A 17,088-nucleotide genomic window follows, 5' to 3' on the forward strand; every position below is an offset into this window, starting at 1 on the left:
TCAAACTACTTACGGGGATGTCTATCTCTAGTATAATGTCTCAAAGTAGGCTATGGGCCTATACATCCTATTTAGCATCATGGTCATGGGCCACTAGAGCATCAGCTGTGGAGGCTATCTAGCCGACTGTACGAGAGCAAGAGGCTCCTCTTGAAATATCACCCTATGTACCTCGATTACCTACTCATGTTGCTTATGTATTTTCTCCTCGTGGAAAACAACATCATGGGGCCACAGATGACCTTTCAAGCTTACTGATCCCATATGTGATAGCCCATCTCACCTGCCTCCCTATAACCCATAAATATGCATTTCATTGCCTTAGGATCTAGCTTTTTATTACACTTGTCCTTGGGAATATGGCAAAAAGCCTCGCAATCAAAGACACGTGAATGGGTATCTTATGGACCTTTTCCAAGCCAAACCTCCTTTGCAACTTGATAGTCATATAGCAATGCATGGGGATCTATTAATCAAATGTACAACAATTGTAATTGCCTTAACTTAGAAATGCTATAGTGAGCCTGCTTGGCTACATATACTATAGATTCTCTCATGAATAATCGTGTTTATATCCTCAACCATACCATTTTGGGCTTTTGGTTAAAGCCAAAACATGGCATATATCATGCAAAGTAAAGATATTGCATGAAGCAAATTGCAGACGTATATCTCCAATACCAACAATATTCAATGCCAAGTCATTACCCAATTTGATAGATCTTGTCATGATATGATAGGAGTGGAACCACTCTTGATGAGGAGTAACATGAAATAAAGCCCCTAAATCAATCAGCCAACACTAAGCATAGCTGATGAGGCATTAGTCAACTATGAAACATCAAGAGAGGAAGTTGCAAGTATGTAATCATTATCCTAATCAGTTTGCACTATATTAATCTCTTCAATCTTGACATTGGACTTATTGGGGACAATTACGATCATTGTTCTTTTCTTACACTTTGCCCTTTTCCTTTTCCTTGTACTTATCATCATGCATTTTATGGCATTGTGGCCGAATATGACCTAGCTTTCCACAATAGTAACAACTCAATGCAAACTTACGGCAATGGGACTTATTGCAAGATTGTCCATGTGACTGAGATCGAGACTTCTTAGAGTCTCTGCCACAATGGTCATTACTGCTCGTAGCATCCTTATTGTCTCTAACTATCAAAGCATGAGAGCTATGGAAAGTATCAATATTCTTTATGTTCACTTCTTCATTCAATGATGCACCTTAATTTCAGCCCACCAGTAGGCATATTTGCACACATAGTAGTACAAAATCTATCCCATGATTCAGACAATGTAACCAATAAGAACAACAATGGAATATTTTCCTTAAAGAAAATCCTCTACGAAGACACTTAGCTGAAAAGAGAATGAAACTCATTTAAGTGGGAGGACATGGAAATCTCCTCCTTCATACGAAGGTTCATGAGTTGCTTCAGCCAATACATTTGAGAGGCAAGGCTCTACTTATCATAGACATCACAAATCTTCTCCCATAACTAACATGTAGTCTACCCTTCAAAGGCAACATTATAGAATACTTGCTTAGAGAGTGACAAAATGATTGAAGATTTACATAAGTCATCCAATTCAGTCTAATCCTCCACATCAAAGCATTTGGGCTTGACACCCTTGTGTCTCAATGGCTTAGTTTGCAATTTCTGCACCAAAACTTGTCATATTTATGCCTTCTAGTAGTTGTAATTAGTGCCATCCAATTTGTCAATGTTAAAGATAGCATTGTCATTTGATCCACCAGTCATCATGCCAACAAACGAAATCATAGTATAAGAAGAGAGCTTGCTATAAATGACTACAAATCAACCCCAAATTCTAGCTAAGACAAGGTCTAAATGGAAGAAAACATCAAAGTGTAGGGCTGTTGTCAATAATGAATTGCTAAATCAAAGCATCTGCTCTCATAAATAATGCATAAATATGCAATTACAACATTACTATAATAAATGTAGCAATGAATCCAAGACATATTATGGGAAATTGATCAGGAAAATCCAAGCTTGCGCTACTAGGTATATCTTGCAACAACTAGGATATGTAAGAGGAGCTAGCAGTGAAGATGCATACAACTAGTACCGAGATCTATCACACAACCTCAATGTGTCAGTAACCATACATCTAGTAGGCATAGACATCATGCATGTAGTAGGTCTCTAAGGTAATAGAAGAGAATTGCCAAGTGCACAACCAACTGAGCAAAAGATAATGTAGCTCAATACATAGCTAGAAAGCATGTATACATTATTGACATCATGTTGACAAAGATAAGTGTCGATATCTAAGACATGTAATCAAATCAGCCCACTAAAGAGTAACTGCATCCAAGAAGCATCAAGAGAGCATATACATATCTCAATGAGTCCCATTGTCTCAATGAAAAAAGCTCAAGCTCAACTATATGAATCCAAAGCTCAATGCAAATATCCAAGTGTCAAGTGATTCCCATTGGAACAAAATCGAATGCCAACTAATCAAAACAAGCGAAATAGATCGTATACATGACATTCAAGCATCCAAGATGCATGAAGCATAAGTTGGAAGCATAAAACCCAATAAAATCTTCAAGTCCATAATTGAGAAGTCCATTGAAGAAATTGAAGCATGTAGCCAAAGCTCCAAGATATCAAACGTATCTCAAAGTCAAAGATCAAAGCATGCCATAATCACATTTGGGTCCAAGCATCAATGGCAAACATCAACACATCCAAGTGGTATACCCAAATAACATAAAATCCCAATAGGCATAACCTTCACAATGAAAACGCTTGCTACCCACTATAGGATAGTGATTCCAAAAATACATCTTAATACATCCTAAAATGATATAGGAACCGCTAGATATCACATAAGCTTGTCCTATGAGCATTAGGAGCCCAAAAAATGAGGGATATGGCTATTCTAGATAGGGTAACACTAGGTCTATTTGAGTATTCAACCAATGGCTAAGCATAGACTACTTAAAAGAGTGCTCAAATGATAGCAAATGATGCCATGACCAAGTGTCAATGGTTCTCCATGCACTGAAGTGAATGTGAGAGAGCTCAATGCACTTAGTGGTTGAAGTGACACCTTACTGTAGCAAACTATAATGAAGGAGGCTAGAGGAGAGAGAGAGAGAGAGAGAGAAAGAGAGAAAGGAAAGGAGAGAGAAAGACTAGCAAACTATAATGAAGGAGGCTGGAGGAGAGAGAGAGAGAGAAAGAGAGAAAGGAAAGGAGAGAGAAAGAAGGAAAGGAAAGGAGAGAGAAAGAGAGAAAGGAAAGGAGAAGAAGGTGAAGATGAAAGGGCATTCATATTAACTGATAATGGAAAAATGAAACCCCATATGTTCTTATATATCTGGTTGTAGAACCGACATTTTCCCCTATTTTTCTCTAATGTTTTTTATTTCCCCTTGTTTACAACTTGGATGCTTGAATAAATCTGCGACCTTTTGGTTTGCCATACAAGCATATGCTCTTGTGTGTGGAAGTAGAGAATGTCTTCCAATCTTGTTTGCAAGGTACCTCCAACATCCTCTGAATTTGTGCTAGTAGATGATAAGAGAATCCCCAAATTTTTGGGGCTTCAAAATTTTTGATGAAGCATTTAATTTAGATATGTAGTGTACCTAGTTAGACAAAATGCTTTGAAGACAAAAGTATGCTCAAACATTCATGGTGCTTTGTTTGGTGATGCAAATTTGAAAATGATGCTATGCATGTCTAACATCCGATGCATGTGACCCTTGAGTGTAGTGAAGAGAAAATAGTGCTCGTGACGATACGCATGACCCATATCCTGTAACGTGTCCACCTGTTCCCTTCAGGACACGTCTTAGCAGTCCATCGGAAAGGAGGTCTAGAAAGCTCCGCCCGGCACTACCATGGAATGTTACGGGGTTTGCGATCTAGGACTTTCCGCATCTGCCACGTAGCGGAAGTATTCTGGCTGTTCCCACTTAGGACCGACCTGAATCAGGGTTTCCCCTAATGGTCATTTCCTAAACGGCAACTAGCGTCGAACCCCAAGCGAACTACTTTACGCAGAAATGCCAGGGACGAAACGGATTCATGCTGCACTTGGTTCAAGGAGAATGGGAAACGAGAGGGATGCAAGGCTCGACCTCTCTGCCATAAGGCATAGTCCCATTCCGTTCCCCTAAAACAGCATAAACTGAGCTTATTATAACCTAGACTCTAGGTCAGCGCCCTTGCCATTATTCATTTCCTTTGAGAAGATCTCCTTGGTGTCCATTATGATTGAGAAAAGTTCCTGGCCAACCGGGACCACCCATCCGTAAGACGGACCCATGGCCACATCCACCGCACTTTCCTCGAGGTTGCTTTAGTTGTCTAATTACCTAACACATTTAGTTGGACATGCATCAAGCAGCTTCCTTAATTAGCCCGTTAGACACCGGTTCCTTCACGTAATCTTAGGCACTTGACATAGAAAAGCAATGTCAAACAAGTTCCTTTTCAATAGGTTACTCGAAGGCTATCCAGCAATCCACAGGGATTACTTATCCAAGATTCCGCCCGTAGACTAGTATGCCGGCCTCGAGATCCAATCCCGAGTCACGTTGGCCTCTTGTGTAGGGCCCGGAAGGTGAGGGATTTACAGCCAGAGCCCCTCTCTGGCACCCAAGCGTCCTCCTGCTCCAAGTAGCGCTCAACGGAGAGACCTCACGTGGTGGGTTCGGTCCACATTCCTGGCGTGGCTAACAACCCCCTTAGTTAGGGTTAGGCAGACAGTCGGGGGTAACTGAGGTTGCCTCTCCCTTCAGGCCTTCAACCTGAAGCATTAGATATCTTTTTATCCTTTAGTTCCTTGAGCAAACAAATCAACAGTGCTATCTAAACTGTTACAAGCACAATCATATCCAGTGGTCGTTATTTGGCCAACTGCTAAGGAGTGAATCCTTCTCTCCGAATGCATCCAGCATTCGTTCCGGGATCGATTGCGGCTAGGCAAGATCCCTAAGGGTTTGTTTGTTAACCCTTATGTCCTTGGGTTAGGGCCGTACCCTATTAACCCAACTTAACCAATACCTTAAGTTCTATTAACAGTAAACATATTGCTCCAAATTATTGATTGGTCCTTTGCTTCCAAGCAAATATCTAATTCCCTTATCTTGGCCACTTTTCCCAAGAAATGTGCTATATCAGGACGACTACTCATCCTCTTGCAAGATAAACTTGCACAAGAATCTGCCAATCTCATTCCGAGGAATTGGCCATTCTCTTGTGATCAAATCACAAGATTATGTGACGTTGCAACTTGTTGCACAAGTGTTGCATCTAATCCATGGGACTATTTCACCCACCATCGGACGGCGCCTTCTAATCACAGAATCATGATTAGATAAGAAACAGGGTTTAGGGTGTCTTCATATCCAATCCATTCTCGATTGCACTAGGCCGACATCCTAGGGGTTCCAACTCAATCTGAGTTTTATCTTTTGAACGAGTGGTCCTTAGGGCAGAAACCCTAGATCGTTTCTTGCAAGTACGTCCAATTGTCCCTACATTCCATGAATGTGGGCAGGACTTAGGGTATGATAGTTTTGACTTGGCAATAAGTGCGACTAGGTCAAGTCCTTAACGTGCTAAACCCTAGTTAGCACTTGGGGTATATTGTGTCGATTTAACCATCCTAAATGAATCGTTTGCGGTTTAGGTGTTTTGGGTAAACCAATTTACTTGTCTTACGACAAGGACGAACTATTCCTAAAGATATTGTCTTGATCAAAGAGGGGAAAAAAAACTAGTTGCATTACGTCATAATTCACGTAAGCACGCAATTCATTCCCTCTAGATTCGAAATCCCTAACTTTTCTTGTTAAGACCAAGCACATGTTAAAATTCGCATAACTTCCATTGATCCTACTAGGACATGCATTCACGATTCATGCTATTAAGCTTTTAAGGTTTTATGTTAAAATGAACCATGCAGCCTTTCCCTAACTACATTTCTGAATGAAATATTCGTACGCTGAATGAGCATTACGCAACCTTTCCTAACTACTACGCAGTTAAATGAGATTTATGCCAATTTAAGCTAGAGTTAACCTACTTCATGTAGCCCTAGAATCTTTCCATGCTTTGCAGTTTCCTATGGCTGATAACGACTTTTTAATGAATCATTACGAAGAAGATTTGTCTAAAATTGCGACATGCAATTTAATCTTTCCCTGCATAACCAAAGGTGTACTACAATAATTTCAACTTTGTAGTGATAGTCATTAGTTGTTCTAGATTCATTACTTTGCAATGCACGAAGGCTACTTGCTAAAAATGCATAGACACCTTATGTTCTTTTTCGTTCATTCCATTGAAAAATACAAATGACCGATCTTCAATCGTGAGTTACTTCCTTTAAAATAGTCAATGTATTTCATTCGCATCAAACTAGGTGGATTTGACAAGCATAAGTGCATCCTAATTCCATGAATTAACCATGCATAATTGCAATACTTCGACGTAAATCAAAAATAGGAAGAAAACCTGGACTTGTGGGTTCGGTGAAATATCCACATGAATATTAGGAGATGATCCTCCTGCGGTTGCACCTTGTGACTTTTTAGGGGCCATCGTGAATTCGACCTCCGGTTAGCCTTCACAGATTTGAATTTCTTGCCTCGGTTTGCAGTCTTATAATCTTTGGCCATCTCCTTCGTACGAGCAATTCCCTTTGAGGTACAGCTTCCTTGACCGAAGTACCAACTTGCGGAATTTGGCTTTGGAAGACCTTAGGGTTCTTGTGAAGGCCCTTGCGGAAATGGAGGCTTGAGAGATTCTTCTCCTTGAAATTCCGGCTAAGAATGGTTTTGTGGGCCTTACGGAAAAAGGGAACTTTAAATCCCAAGCCTAGGGGCTTGTGGATGATTGGTGGGAAGGCTTTACACTTATTTTCTTTAAAAATCCTGAGGTTTAAAGATCTTGCGGACAAGGGGGTTTAGGGAAATTCTATTCTTCTCTACAAGACCCGAGGCGTTGAGGGCTTGTGAGGGATTTTTTAGGAAGGCCTTATAGGCTTCCTCTTCGAAGTTTGGGGGGAAAAAATTGGCTTTTGGAGGGATCAATGGGAAGGGACCTTTAAACCCGGCAAGGGAATGGGTTTGTGATGGATGCAATGGGAAAGGGGCTTTAAATCCCGGGGGTAAAATGGCCTTGTGGAGTTCCAATGAAAGGGGGGCTTAGAGAAGCCCCCTTAGAAGCTTCTAAGAAGCTTCTGGGGGCTGTGTGCAGGGCCACGTGGAAGGGGGGAAATGATGATCGTCGTGGCAAAAAGGGGGAGAATGGTGGTAGTGACGTCGAGGGGAAAGATTCTCGTGTCAGAATCTGGCGGCGTGGTACCTCTCATGGCTTCTTCCCTTCCACCTCCTCATGTTGCCCTTACTAGCCCATCCCCTTCCCTCATCCACGCATCGGCTAGGGAAGATAAATAAAAAAATTTGCAATAATTCCATCATTATCCTCTTAACCTCCTCCCAAGAGGATGTTTCCCCGCAGATGATGCGGTTTTTGATCCTCGGTCCCGGTTGACCAATGCGGAGTACTCCATTTCTCGCGTATGGTTATACATCAACTGCTGAAAATAACCTTTGCATGAGCTTCATGCGGGGTGTGGAAAGTCGGACTAGTAATATTTTTCAAATGGGAATATTACATATCCTGTGATTTGTGGTTACACAAGAATAATAAGATACATATTTGATTACCAACTCTTGCTTGTTTCTCGGGGAGGCATGACAATGTGATGCATCAAAGTGACCGTAGGTGAAAATTTCCGTCATCACAATAGCTGCATAATGGAAAAGGTTACTCCACATCAGGACATTCTCATGGGCCTCTTTACGGGACGCGTGAGAACCCGGCGCGACGCATGAGGCGCTGTGGAGAGACCAGCCTTGCAAAACCAACGGCGTTTTGATTGTGGGATCTCTTCGGTTTTTAAACGGATAACAACGTATTTGGATGAGGGTGGTGGGGCAAGTTCTCACGAAGTTTGCGTGGAGGAGTGAGAAAGTGGACGACGCGACACGTCAGAGACTCTCTCGAAGGTTATCTACTGGAAGATGGATCGTAGTATGTACATGCCCGTCCCCTTGCGGAAGATTCTCCGGTCGTCATCCTACATATTTATAGAGACAGAAGAAGTGTGATGTATCTATATGTAGGTATGTGATGTGACGAATCTTGAAACAAGCTTCAAACGTCCCCGTGTCTGTGCATTGTTACTTGCTTCTGCTTCTCTGCACTTTCAGCGTCCTTCTCTTCTCTTCTGTTTCTATGGAGGTGCATGCATGTGTTCGAGGTGCCATGGCGCCCTCCTCTCTCCTTCAAACCCTGCGCCTTCTCCAGGGAGGCAGCGGTCTCTCCTCTCTCGCGGCCCTGCCGTTGCCGCAACCTGCCGATCCTGGCTGTTGTGCGCACTCTCGGGTGCAGCGACTTCACATATTCGCCGACAAGAATGCACGATTGTACCAAGATCGCGGCATGAGAACACGGTAAAAGCTCTTCATCATCTTCTTCTTCTTCTTCTTCTTCACAGAGAGAGAGAGAGAGAGAGAGAGAGAGAGAGAGGGATCTCTTTGACAGATTCTTTTGAGGACGGGATCTCTTTGACACATTCTTTTTGAGCAACAAAGTATCTTTGACGATACTGCTTTGTCAATTGTAAATTTCTCTTCTTTCAAGACACCCACTCTCCGTGATTCTGCTACTTTGTGACTGTCTTTTGTTTTTAATGTTAATATGGTTCTAGAGATGGGTCTTAGAAAGAGGGGAAGAGGGAGATTCACATGCATCGGGTTCTTGTGCAGGATGTGGTCTTCCGAGAGAACAAGCCAAGGTTCCCCGATCAGGGCTGTGCCTGTCCAAGTTGCTCACGAGCTCCTCAATGCCGGACACCATTACCTAGATGTCAGGTACACCCTTCAAACCTTGATTTTTCTTGTTTTGCTTGGATTGTAGAGAATCTAGCACCCTTACGGTTTTCTCATGGTTAGTTTTAGCAGTTGTGAGCTCTTGCTTGAGATTAAGGTAAGGGCATTTTCATCATGTTAGTGTTGCTATCACTAATAGAATAAACACAAGAATGTTTTTTGTTGTGTATCTTATAATCCATGGCTTCGTGGAGTCTTAAAAGAAGCCATAGAAGAATCGTAGTTATTAAGGAGAGTCCCCAAGTTATGGGGGAAGTTGCAAATATTGTAGCGAGCTTTGAATTAATTTATGCCCTTAGGATGTCGTGTTGAAAGATTAGCCATATCGAAAAACAAGAAGTTCATGTGCTTCGCATGGTGCCTGACAAATGTAGTAGAACAATACTTGGAACAATGTTTTAGAAGCGACAAGCGGGCTTCCAAGAGAATCACATGCATGGAAATTTGTTTGTCATGGTTAGCTTGTTGGTAGATGGATGATCAGCACATAGATGTGCAATCTTTGTCTTTCTTTGGGGTAAGATGAATGAAGCAGCAAAAGTAAAGAGCAGTTGATGAACATCAAATTGAAGTAGCTTCTTTGTGTCCATTGCTTTGAAAGGTTTGTTAGAGATCTTGCTTGGTGGTTGTAGGCCAATAGTATTTTAAATGGGTAGTAAGACCTAGGATGGAAGGCCATTTTCTCTTAAAAACTTTGTTGATAGTGATTGAAAGCCATTAGAAAAGGAGGTCTAAATTGGATAGTTGAAGTGTATGGATGTAAATCTTCCCATAATGACTAGCTCAGAAGATGGGTCATTACACAAATTGATTGGCTTTGATGATAAACAGAGGGAAGTTGTTCTTCTCTCATTTTGATTTTGGAGCATTGGCCTTGATCCATTTTGGTTGAGAAAAATATTACCACTAATCATAGGGATAGCATTGAAATTGCTGGCAAAGCAGCTCACTGAATGGAAGTTGGCCAGATTTGCCATGAATATCCTATTGTCCTTTGTAGACTCTCCTTTTGCTTATATTGAACTGGAAGTGTTGGAGCATTGTTCTTAATCCATTTTCTCCCAAGGATAATATTGTTGTTAACTAATGGGTGTATCAAGGAAACCTATTCTAACTTCCCTTCTGAACTCACCCCCTTGCTTAGCTTGAACTTCAGTGAACTCTCGCTCTTGCTCATCTTGAACTTGAGGGCAGGCCACCTCTCTAACAGTGAACTCTCCCTCTTACTTATCTTGAACTTGAGCAAAGGCCACCTAGTGATTATAAAGGTGGGAAAAATAATTGAGGTGGTGGTGCGATGGTAGTGGTACTTATGGCTGAAAAGGTTGAACTGCTGTTGGATGGAGTCTAGCTTAGAATGCTTGACTGTGTGGTAGCATAAGCATTTTTTTAATAGCTAATATTGTTCTTGTTTATAGAAGTTTATAAAGTACGTTCTGTCCTGTGGCTTCTGAGCTTAAGCTTGTAAGGTTTTGTTTTGCTCTCTTGGTTTTGATGCTTTGGATCAGACTACTGGTGGAAATTAGCTTTTGATTTTTGACTTGGGGTGAATGAGTCAAGGCATGTGAAGAGCAGTTGAATTGTTGAGGCCTTATCCATTTTTGGGAGAACACCTTTTTGAAGAGTGAGGGACTAGTAAGAGCCAACAATGCATAGAGCTGAGAGATAGTGCCTCATGATGATGGTTGACTTTACTGTGAGAGTGCGCAACGGAAGAAGAACACGAACACAGAGGAGGGGAGAGAGAAAGCAGGGAATGAAGGAAGAAAATCTGCACTGACTGAAATGAATGCTGAATACAAAACTGTGGACTGATCAGTCCCTGCACGCAGCCCGAAGCGTCAGTGAGGGCACCAGATTAGGCTGATGATGACGGCAGCACCGAAGACGGAGGAAGATGACGGAGTCGGAGTGTGCACCTGCCAAAGAAGGAGGGAAGATGATAATACAACTGACTGCCAAGTGGGAAATGGCTATAAATAGCCAAAAAACCCAAAAACTGGCCGACCTGAAATTTGAGGCCATAAATATGTCCGACCAGCATTTAATGCTGATCCGACCAGCATTTAATGCTGGTAAAAATGCCAGGAATGCTCAGAAAAATCCCGGAAAGGGTGGACAATGTCCGGCAGGTGAGGCAGGCTGAAGAATGCAGAAACTGCCCCGGGAAATGCACATAAAATCCCGACTGGAGGAGAAAATGCACTGAAATGCAATAAACTAAGTGCTCTAGAATGAGCTACCTCCTCCGTCAAAACAAGTGATAGACAAGTCAGAGCTCCTAAAGTCCTCATTTGACTCAGACTGAGGCTCACAGGCAGGAGATGACAAGGCATGACAAACATGACTGCTAACACCCCCTCTCAGATCCTGGATGTGGCAGAAGGCCAAGGGAGAAACGGATCCTGGGGTGGCAAGAGGAATGCCAAGGTCGATGAAGTCCGTCGATGTAGACTGCTGCTGAAGGAGCTCCTCACGATCCTGGGAATCCCCCTCTAAAACACTAGGGACCAGGGAATCCACAGCCGCATCACCGAGATTGTCCCCCTCTGAAAGGGATGGGGGGTACGAGGAACCACCGGAGGAGAGGGTGGGGGATGGGAAGGAACTTGTGGAATAGAAGGTGCACAAGCGGGAACGGGTGTAGCAATAGACTGCCTCGGAGGACCCTGCATCAAAGAAGGGGAATGGAGCCTGTAAAGCCCGCTCTCCTACCAACCTGTAAGAGAATCCTCAATAACAACGGCATGCTCGGTGAAGATCACTCGTGTGCCAAGCCTCGTAAGGCCATAAACTGAGAGGAGGGGAAGGCCCAAATCCGGAACATGTAGGGCCTGTGAAAAGGAGCTCGAAGGTCGGTCGGTAAACAAAGGCAATGTGCCAACACCACTAATAGGCACCGATAAAATGTCACCAACAGTGACTGAACCCTCTGATGGACGGAGATCCTGTAACAAATCACCTCGGGGAGTCATATGACTCGAAGCACCACTGTCCACTAACCAAGGCTGCGCAGAAGACACTGCAGCCACGGAAGAAGGATCCTCCTCCAAAGCATGGATATGAAGGAACACTGACTCATGGGTAACAACTGGTGTAGAGGTAGAAGAAGGCTCCGATGTAGATCCACCCTTCGCTCCCGGACGAAGATGAGGGTACTTCTTCCAACATTTCTCCTCTGGATGTGTCCCTTTCCCACAGTGGGGGCACTTCGGTCGCTTTGAATCTGAGTCAGAGCCTGAAGAACTGTCCTTCTTCTTAGCCTTTGACTTCTTCTTCTTCTTCTCTCCTCCCGAACCTGCAAGAAAGGCTCTAGTGGAGTCAGATCCACTAGCATTGACCTCTCTGAGTCTCTCGTCATGCTCCAAGACAAGCGGGGATAGCTCCTCCCATAGAAGCTTCTCACGGGTCCTCGATGTAAGAAGGCTGGTGTAGAAGACATCAAACCGAGGGGATGGCAGCTGAGTCAAAAGAATCATAGCCATGTCTTCAGAAGATATCGTCTGACCGAGGGATGCAAGCTCATCCCTCATATCCTGTAATCTGTTGATGTGGTCCTTCATGGAAGGACTATCATCAATAGCGAGCATCCGCAACTTCTTTTCGAGAGATATCCGGTGGGCAAACGTCTTCTGTTGATAGAGAGACGCAAGCTTTCTCCACACGTCTGCTGCAGTCTTCAACCTGTGAACATGAACAAGGACAGAATCCTGCAAACTCAGAAAGAGGAAAGATCTGGCTCTAGAATTAAGCCGATCCCATAGGGCTGCACGATCCATAGATGTCCCATCTGCGGGATCCACCTTAGGCCGGGGAATAGGAACAGAAACAAGCTCCCAAAGATCGAAGGAGTCCAAGATACACTCCACCTTGCAGGACCATAGAGAAAAGTTGGAGCCATCCAACCGGTCCTCTTTGAGCAGCTGAGGAAGTACGGGTACCTGTACAGGGGGTACCAAAGGCTGCATCTTCGGCCCACTGGAAGGGATCGCCGAGATACATGAATAGAAGGGGGACGGGAAAGAGGAATAGACTCCGGACGACGGTCCTCGTGATAGAAATCACGCCTCCGTTCAGATGAGTGTCGAGACAAAAGCTCGTCATCTGAGTCATCAAAGCCCGTAAATTGATGAGAAGACATCTTCCAATCTGCAAAACACCAAACACCAAAGAAAACTGTGCCGAAGCCGAAGTAGGACCAGCAGTCTGGTCACCAACCACCAGAACACAGGCTGTGATAGCCTACAAACACCTGGAGCTGCAAAACGCAAGGATATCTGATGAAGATCACCAGAAAAGAAGCCGCCAGCACCAAAACGCAGCCTGGGAGTGGGTTGCCAGCAGGAGATGAGCCACCAGGAGTGGAAACGACCACCAGATCTGCAAAACGCAGCTTGATGATGTGCCGCCCAGCTGAAAGAGGGGCCGCCTGATGGAAAACGCAAGCAGGAGGAGTCGTTTGATGACGTGGCAGCCTCGGGAGTAGTCGTCTGCAGTAAATGTGCCGCCTGGAGTGGAAGCGACCAGCAGAACAGCAAAACGCAGGCTGTAGATGAGTCGCCCAGCAGAAGGAGGGACAACCTGGTGGAAAACGCAGGGTTGTTGGGTCAAAAATGCAGGGTTGTTGGGTCGCTGGATGACGTGGCAGCCTCTGTAGACAGCGTGGACAGAAAACGCAGGCTGAAAAGCCTCCAGAAGAAGTCGCCTGGGCAGCTGTTGATCGGATGGCAGCAGCAGTAAGGTATATCTCTCCAGAAGGTATGTCCTCCGTGCTCTCAATCAGGCGATGATACCATGTGAGAGTGCGCAACGGAAGAAGAACATGAACATAGAGGAGGGGAGAGAGAAAGCAGGGAATGAAGGAAGAAAATCTGCACTGACTGAAATGAATGCTGAATACAAAACTGTGGACTGATCAGTCCCTGCACGCAGCCCGAAGCGTCAGTGAGGGCACCAGATCAGGCTGATGATGACGGCAGCACCGAAGACGGAGGAAGATGACGGAGTCGGAGTGTGCACCTGCCAAAGAAGGAGGGAAGATGATAATATAACTGACTGCCAAGTGGGAAATGGCTATAAATAGCCAAAAAACCCAAAAACTGGCCGACCTGAAATTTGAGGCCATAAATATGTTCGACCAGCATTTAATGCTGATCCGACCAGCATTTAATGCTGGTAAAAATGCCAGGAATGCTCAGAAAAATCCCGGAAAGGGTGGACAATGTCCGGCGGGTGAGGCAGGCTGAAGAATGCAGAAACTGCCCCGGGAAATGCACATAAAATCCCGACCGAAGTCCTCATCTGACTCAGACTGAGGTTCACAGGCAAGAGATGACAAGGCATGACAAACATGACTGCTAACATTTACAACATGTAATTTTGGACCCACAGCACCAATAGAATCCATGAAATCTTCAAAATCTGAATCAAAATAAAGAAGAAAATGCAAAATGTATGTACAAACATTGAATTTTGTGTCTGACTCCTTGGGAGGGCTTCTTAAGCAGAACAATGTCATGGAACAAACTCTGGGGCAGCAAAGAGAGAGTACTCAATTGATAGTTGTTGTGGTTTGTGGTGAACAAAGTCTGAATAGGCCTGAAAAGTGTCTACACACTATAGAGAATTTAGACATACAATTGCAGAGCATAGAGGACAGTTTTGTACACTTTTAAGAGTTCTGAAAAGCCTCTAGAAGACAGTCCACATGTGCAGATGAATGCAAATCAAATGATACATATGCAAGGCCTCTCAGGTTGGTCTGGGGTAATGAGAAAATGGTATCATGCTGGAGGTGTGAAGAAAGGCCATGGCTAACAGAAAAAATATGAAATGTTTAACATGTAGAATACAATCTGTTGAATGCTGAATGATCATTGAATGAATAAGAATGTAGATGGTACAATTAGGCAGCCATGAATATTTGTCTCTCAAGGACCAAGGCAATGGTGACTTGGAGTGGTGTTGGAGTGTATTGTACTTGACAGATCATGAAATGCAGCAGCAATAGTCCATAAGACTCTTTTATGACATCTAATGATGGCAGCAGTAGTGTGTGCAGTCCAGCAGGCTGAAAATGCACAAATGGCTGAGTGAATGATGACCTCAGCACTCCAGAAAGTGACCAACAAAGCTGGATAACAGCAGGGCGGCATGCGAGCAGTCAAATCACTGCATACAATGATGATGTCAACTGTTAGATGATCTCAGATCAGCCAAATGCAGGGGCGGCATCGGTGGATAGAGGATTTTGGATCAGCAAGGCGGCCTCTAGAGAGACAACTGAGGGATAGTCCCCTGTTGTAAATAGCTTCCAAATCAGGGTGTGGCAGGGTGGAGCAGCTCCTAGATGAGTGGCAGCAGCTGAAGCATATCCTCCACTGATGGTGATGTTCTGCATGCGGGCAACAGGAGGTAGATGATGAAGATGGGCTGAAGAATGACCGGCAGCTCCTTCGGATGGGGTATGGAGAGTAGTGTGAGTGTGGACTAATGATGAGAATGAGGCATAAGGGCTGCACAATCAGTGATTCCATTTATAGAGGATTTTAGAGCATTTGTCCCACTCTTCAAATTTAAGAGAATCTAATAAGGATTAATGCATTGTGATTTAGGATTAGTGCAGGGACTTATGCATTCATAGTCACTAGGGACTAGGGATGGGGACCTGGGGGGGAATGGGGACGTAATAATTATATATTTTCTAGATATAATTGAGACACTTTATAATGAGATTACTAAAAACCTCCTTAAAATCATAAATGCCACATAAAAGACTTGAAAGTTGAAACTGAACAGTTGTTAAATGAACAATGAATACTCAAATTGAATTGTACAAGTGACAATGCCAAATGGTGACTTTAGCATGAGAAGTTGGTACTCAAAATAAATACAAGAAACAATAATGAGTAGAAGACTAGAAATGACACTCAGGGATGAGTACTCGCTGCTCAAAGTAGTCGTTGAAGACGATAAGAAAGTTGAGACAATACAAACTGATAAATGTCAAGGACTCAAATGACTAGGAACTATGAACTACTATCCTAATCATCAATTGGAAGGAGAATGCTCCATCTCATGCATGACATAATCATCCTCTTGGGATCTTCTTGTTGGGCATGCTGGGCTTGCTACTCTTGCTCATCCTCCTATTGTTTCTCCCATACCACAAATGGATTTGTAGGTGCAATCACACTCTTTCCCAACATGTGCAAATTGGCACTTACAAATACCAAGTCATTTGCCTCTTGCACACCCAAACTATTTTGCTTTTTTGAAGCAATATGTGAATAGGAGCTCCATAGCTCCTCCAAACAAGATGAGCTCATAGCAGAACTCAATATGTGGACAGCCAATGCCTGCAACTCAAGCCCCTCAGCTCCATAGTGCTCCCGCCATAAGGCAGCCCCAACTCTATGCTTGTCATCCTGTGCATCCTCACTACCATATATCCCATGACGAGATTTGTACCTTACAAGGCTGTCCTTGATCTTACGTCTCTCGTTAGAGTTGGGCACCATCTTCCTCAATATTGTCATTCAACCACCAACCACCTCATTATCCCTATTCTAATGACTCTCCTGAAACTTAGGATCCAACACAAATGCAGTTGTATGTAGAGGAGAATAATAACCGTTCCATTGTGTGACACATAATGTGTGTAACTCCTCATATCTTTGTGCCATCTCACAATCCTCATCATCATCATCAAAAGGAAAGAAAGTACGCAGCTTCTCAATCATTTTGTCCATAGCCTTGTAGACTTTTCCAATGGATGCTTGCATACTGTCCACAAGTCTCAACGAATGCATCATTGGTTGTACCATGGCATCAATCCAATGCGCATCATCCCACAACGTGGCATCTTCTACACATTCGACACATTTTATCCCTATAGTAGTGGAGGACAATGCATTTGTGCGATACTCGTTACTAATGAAGATTTGTCTCAAAGCAGCATAGCATGTGCTTAGGCGACCAAGCATCGAAAAATTATAAGCAAACTGTGTTTGCGAGTACTTCAAGAGAACCTTCTTGGATCTCTTGTGAAACTCATCTCCCATTCAAGTTTGCCCATAGTCAATTGCCTATAGTCAATCAGCCCTTCAATGTTGCTCTGATAC

General features: G+C 43.6%; 1 protein-coding gene across 1 annotated transcript in view; it reads left to right on the forward strand.

The window, feature by feature from the left end:
• The first annotated feature begins 8,151 nt into the window (after positions 1-8,151).
• The window catches only part of LOC148040844 (thiosulfate sulfurtransferase 16, chloroplastic-like), a 30,941-nt gene continuing 22,004 nt past the window's right edge, over positions 8,152-17,088 (forward strand). Inside the window, exons 1-2 of the mRNA XM_087669765.1 lie at positions 8,152-8,527; positions 8,843-8,947. Coding sequence (XP_087525891.1) covers positions 8,310-8,527; positions 8,843-8,947 — 323 coding nt within the window. The 5' untranslated portion in view covers positions 8,152-8,309. The remainder of the gene's footprint in view (positions 8,528-8,842; positions 8,948-17,088) is intronic.

The sequence above is a fragment of the Lygodium microphyllum genome, chromosome 1 (genome assembly GCF_053477565.2).
Source record: "Lygodium microphyllum isolate KBCC chromosome 1, Lygodium_microphyllum_v1.1.10, whole genome shotgun sequence".
In the NCBI taxonomy this organism is placed as follows: domain Eukaryota; kingdom Viridiplantae; phylum Streptophyta; class Polypodiopsida; order Schizaeales; family Lygodiaceae; genus Lygodium; species Lygodium microphyllum.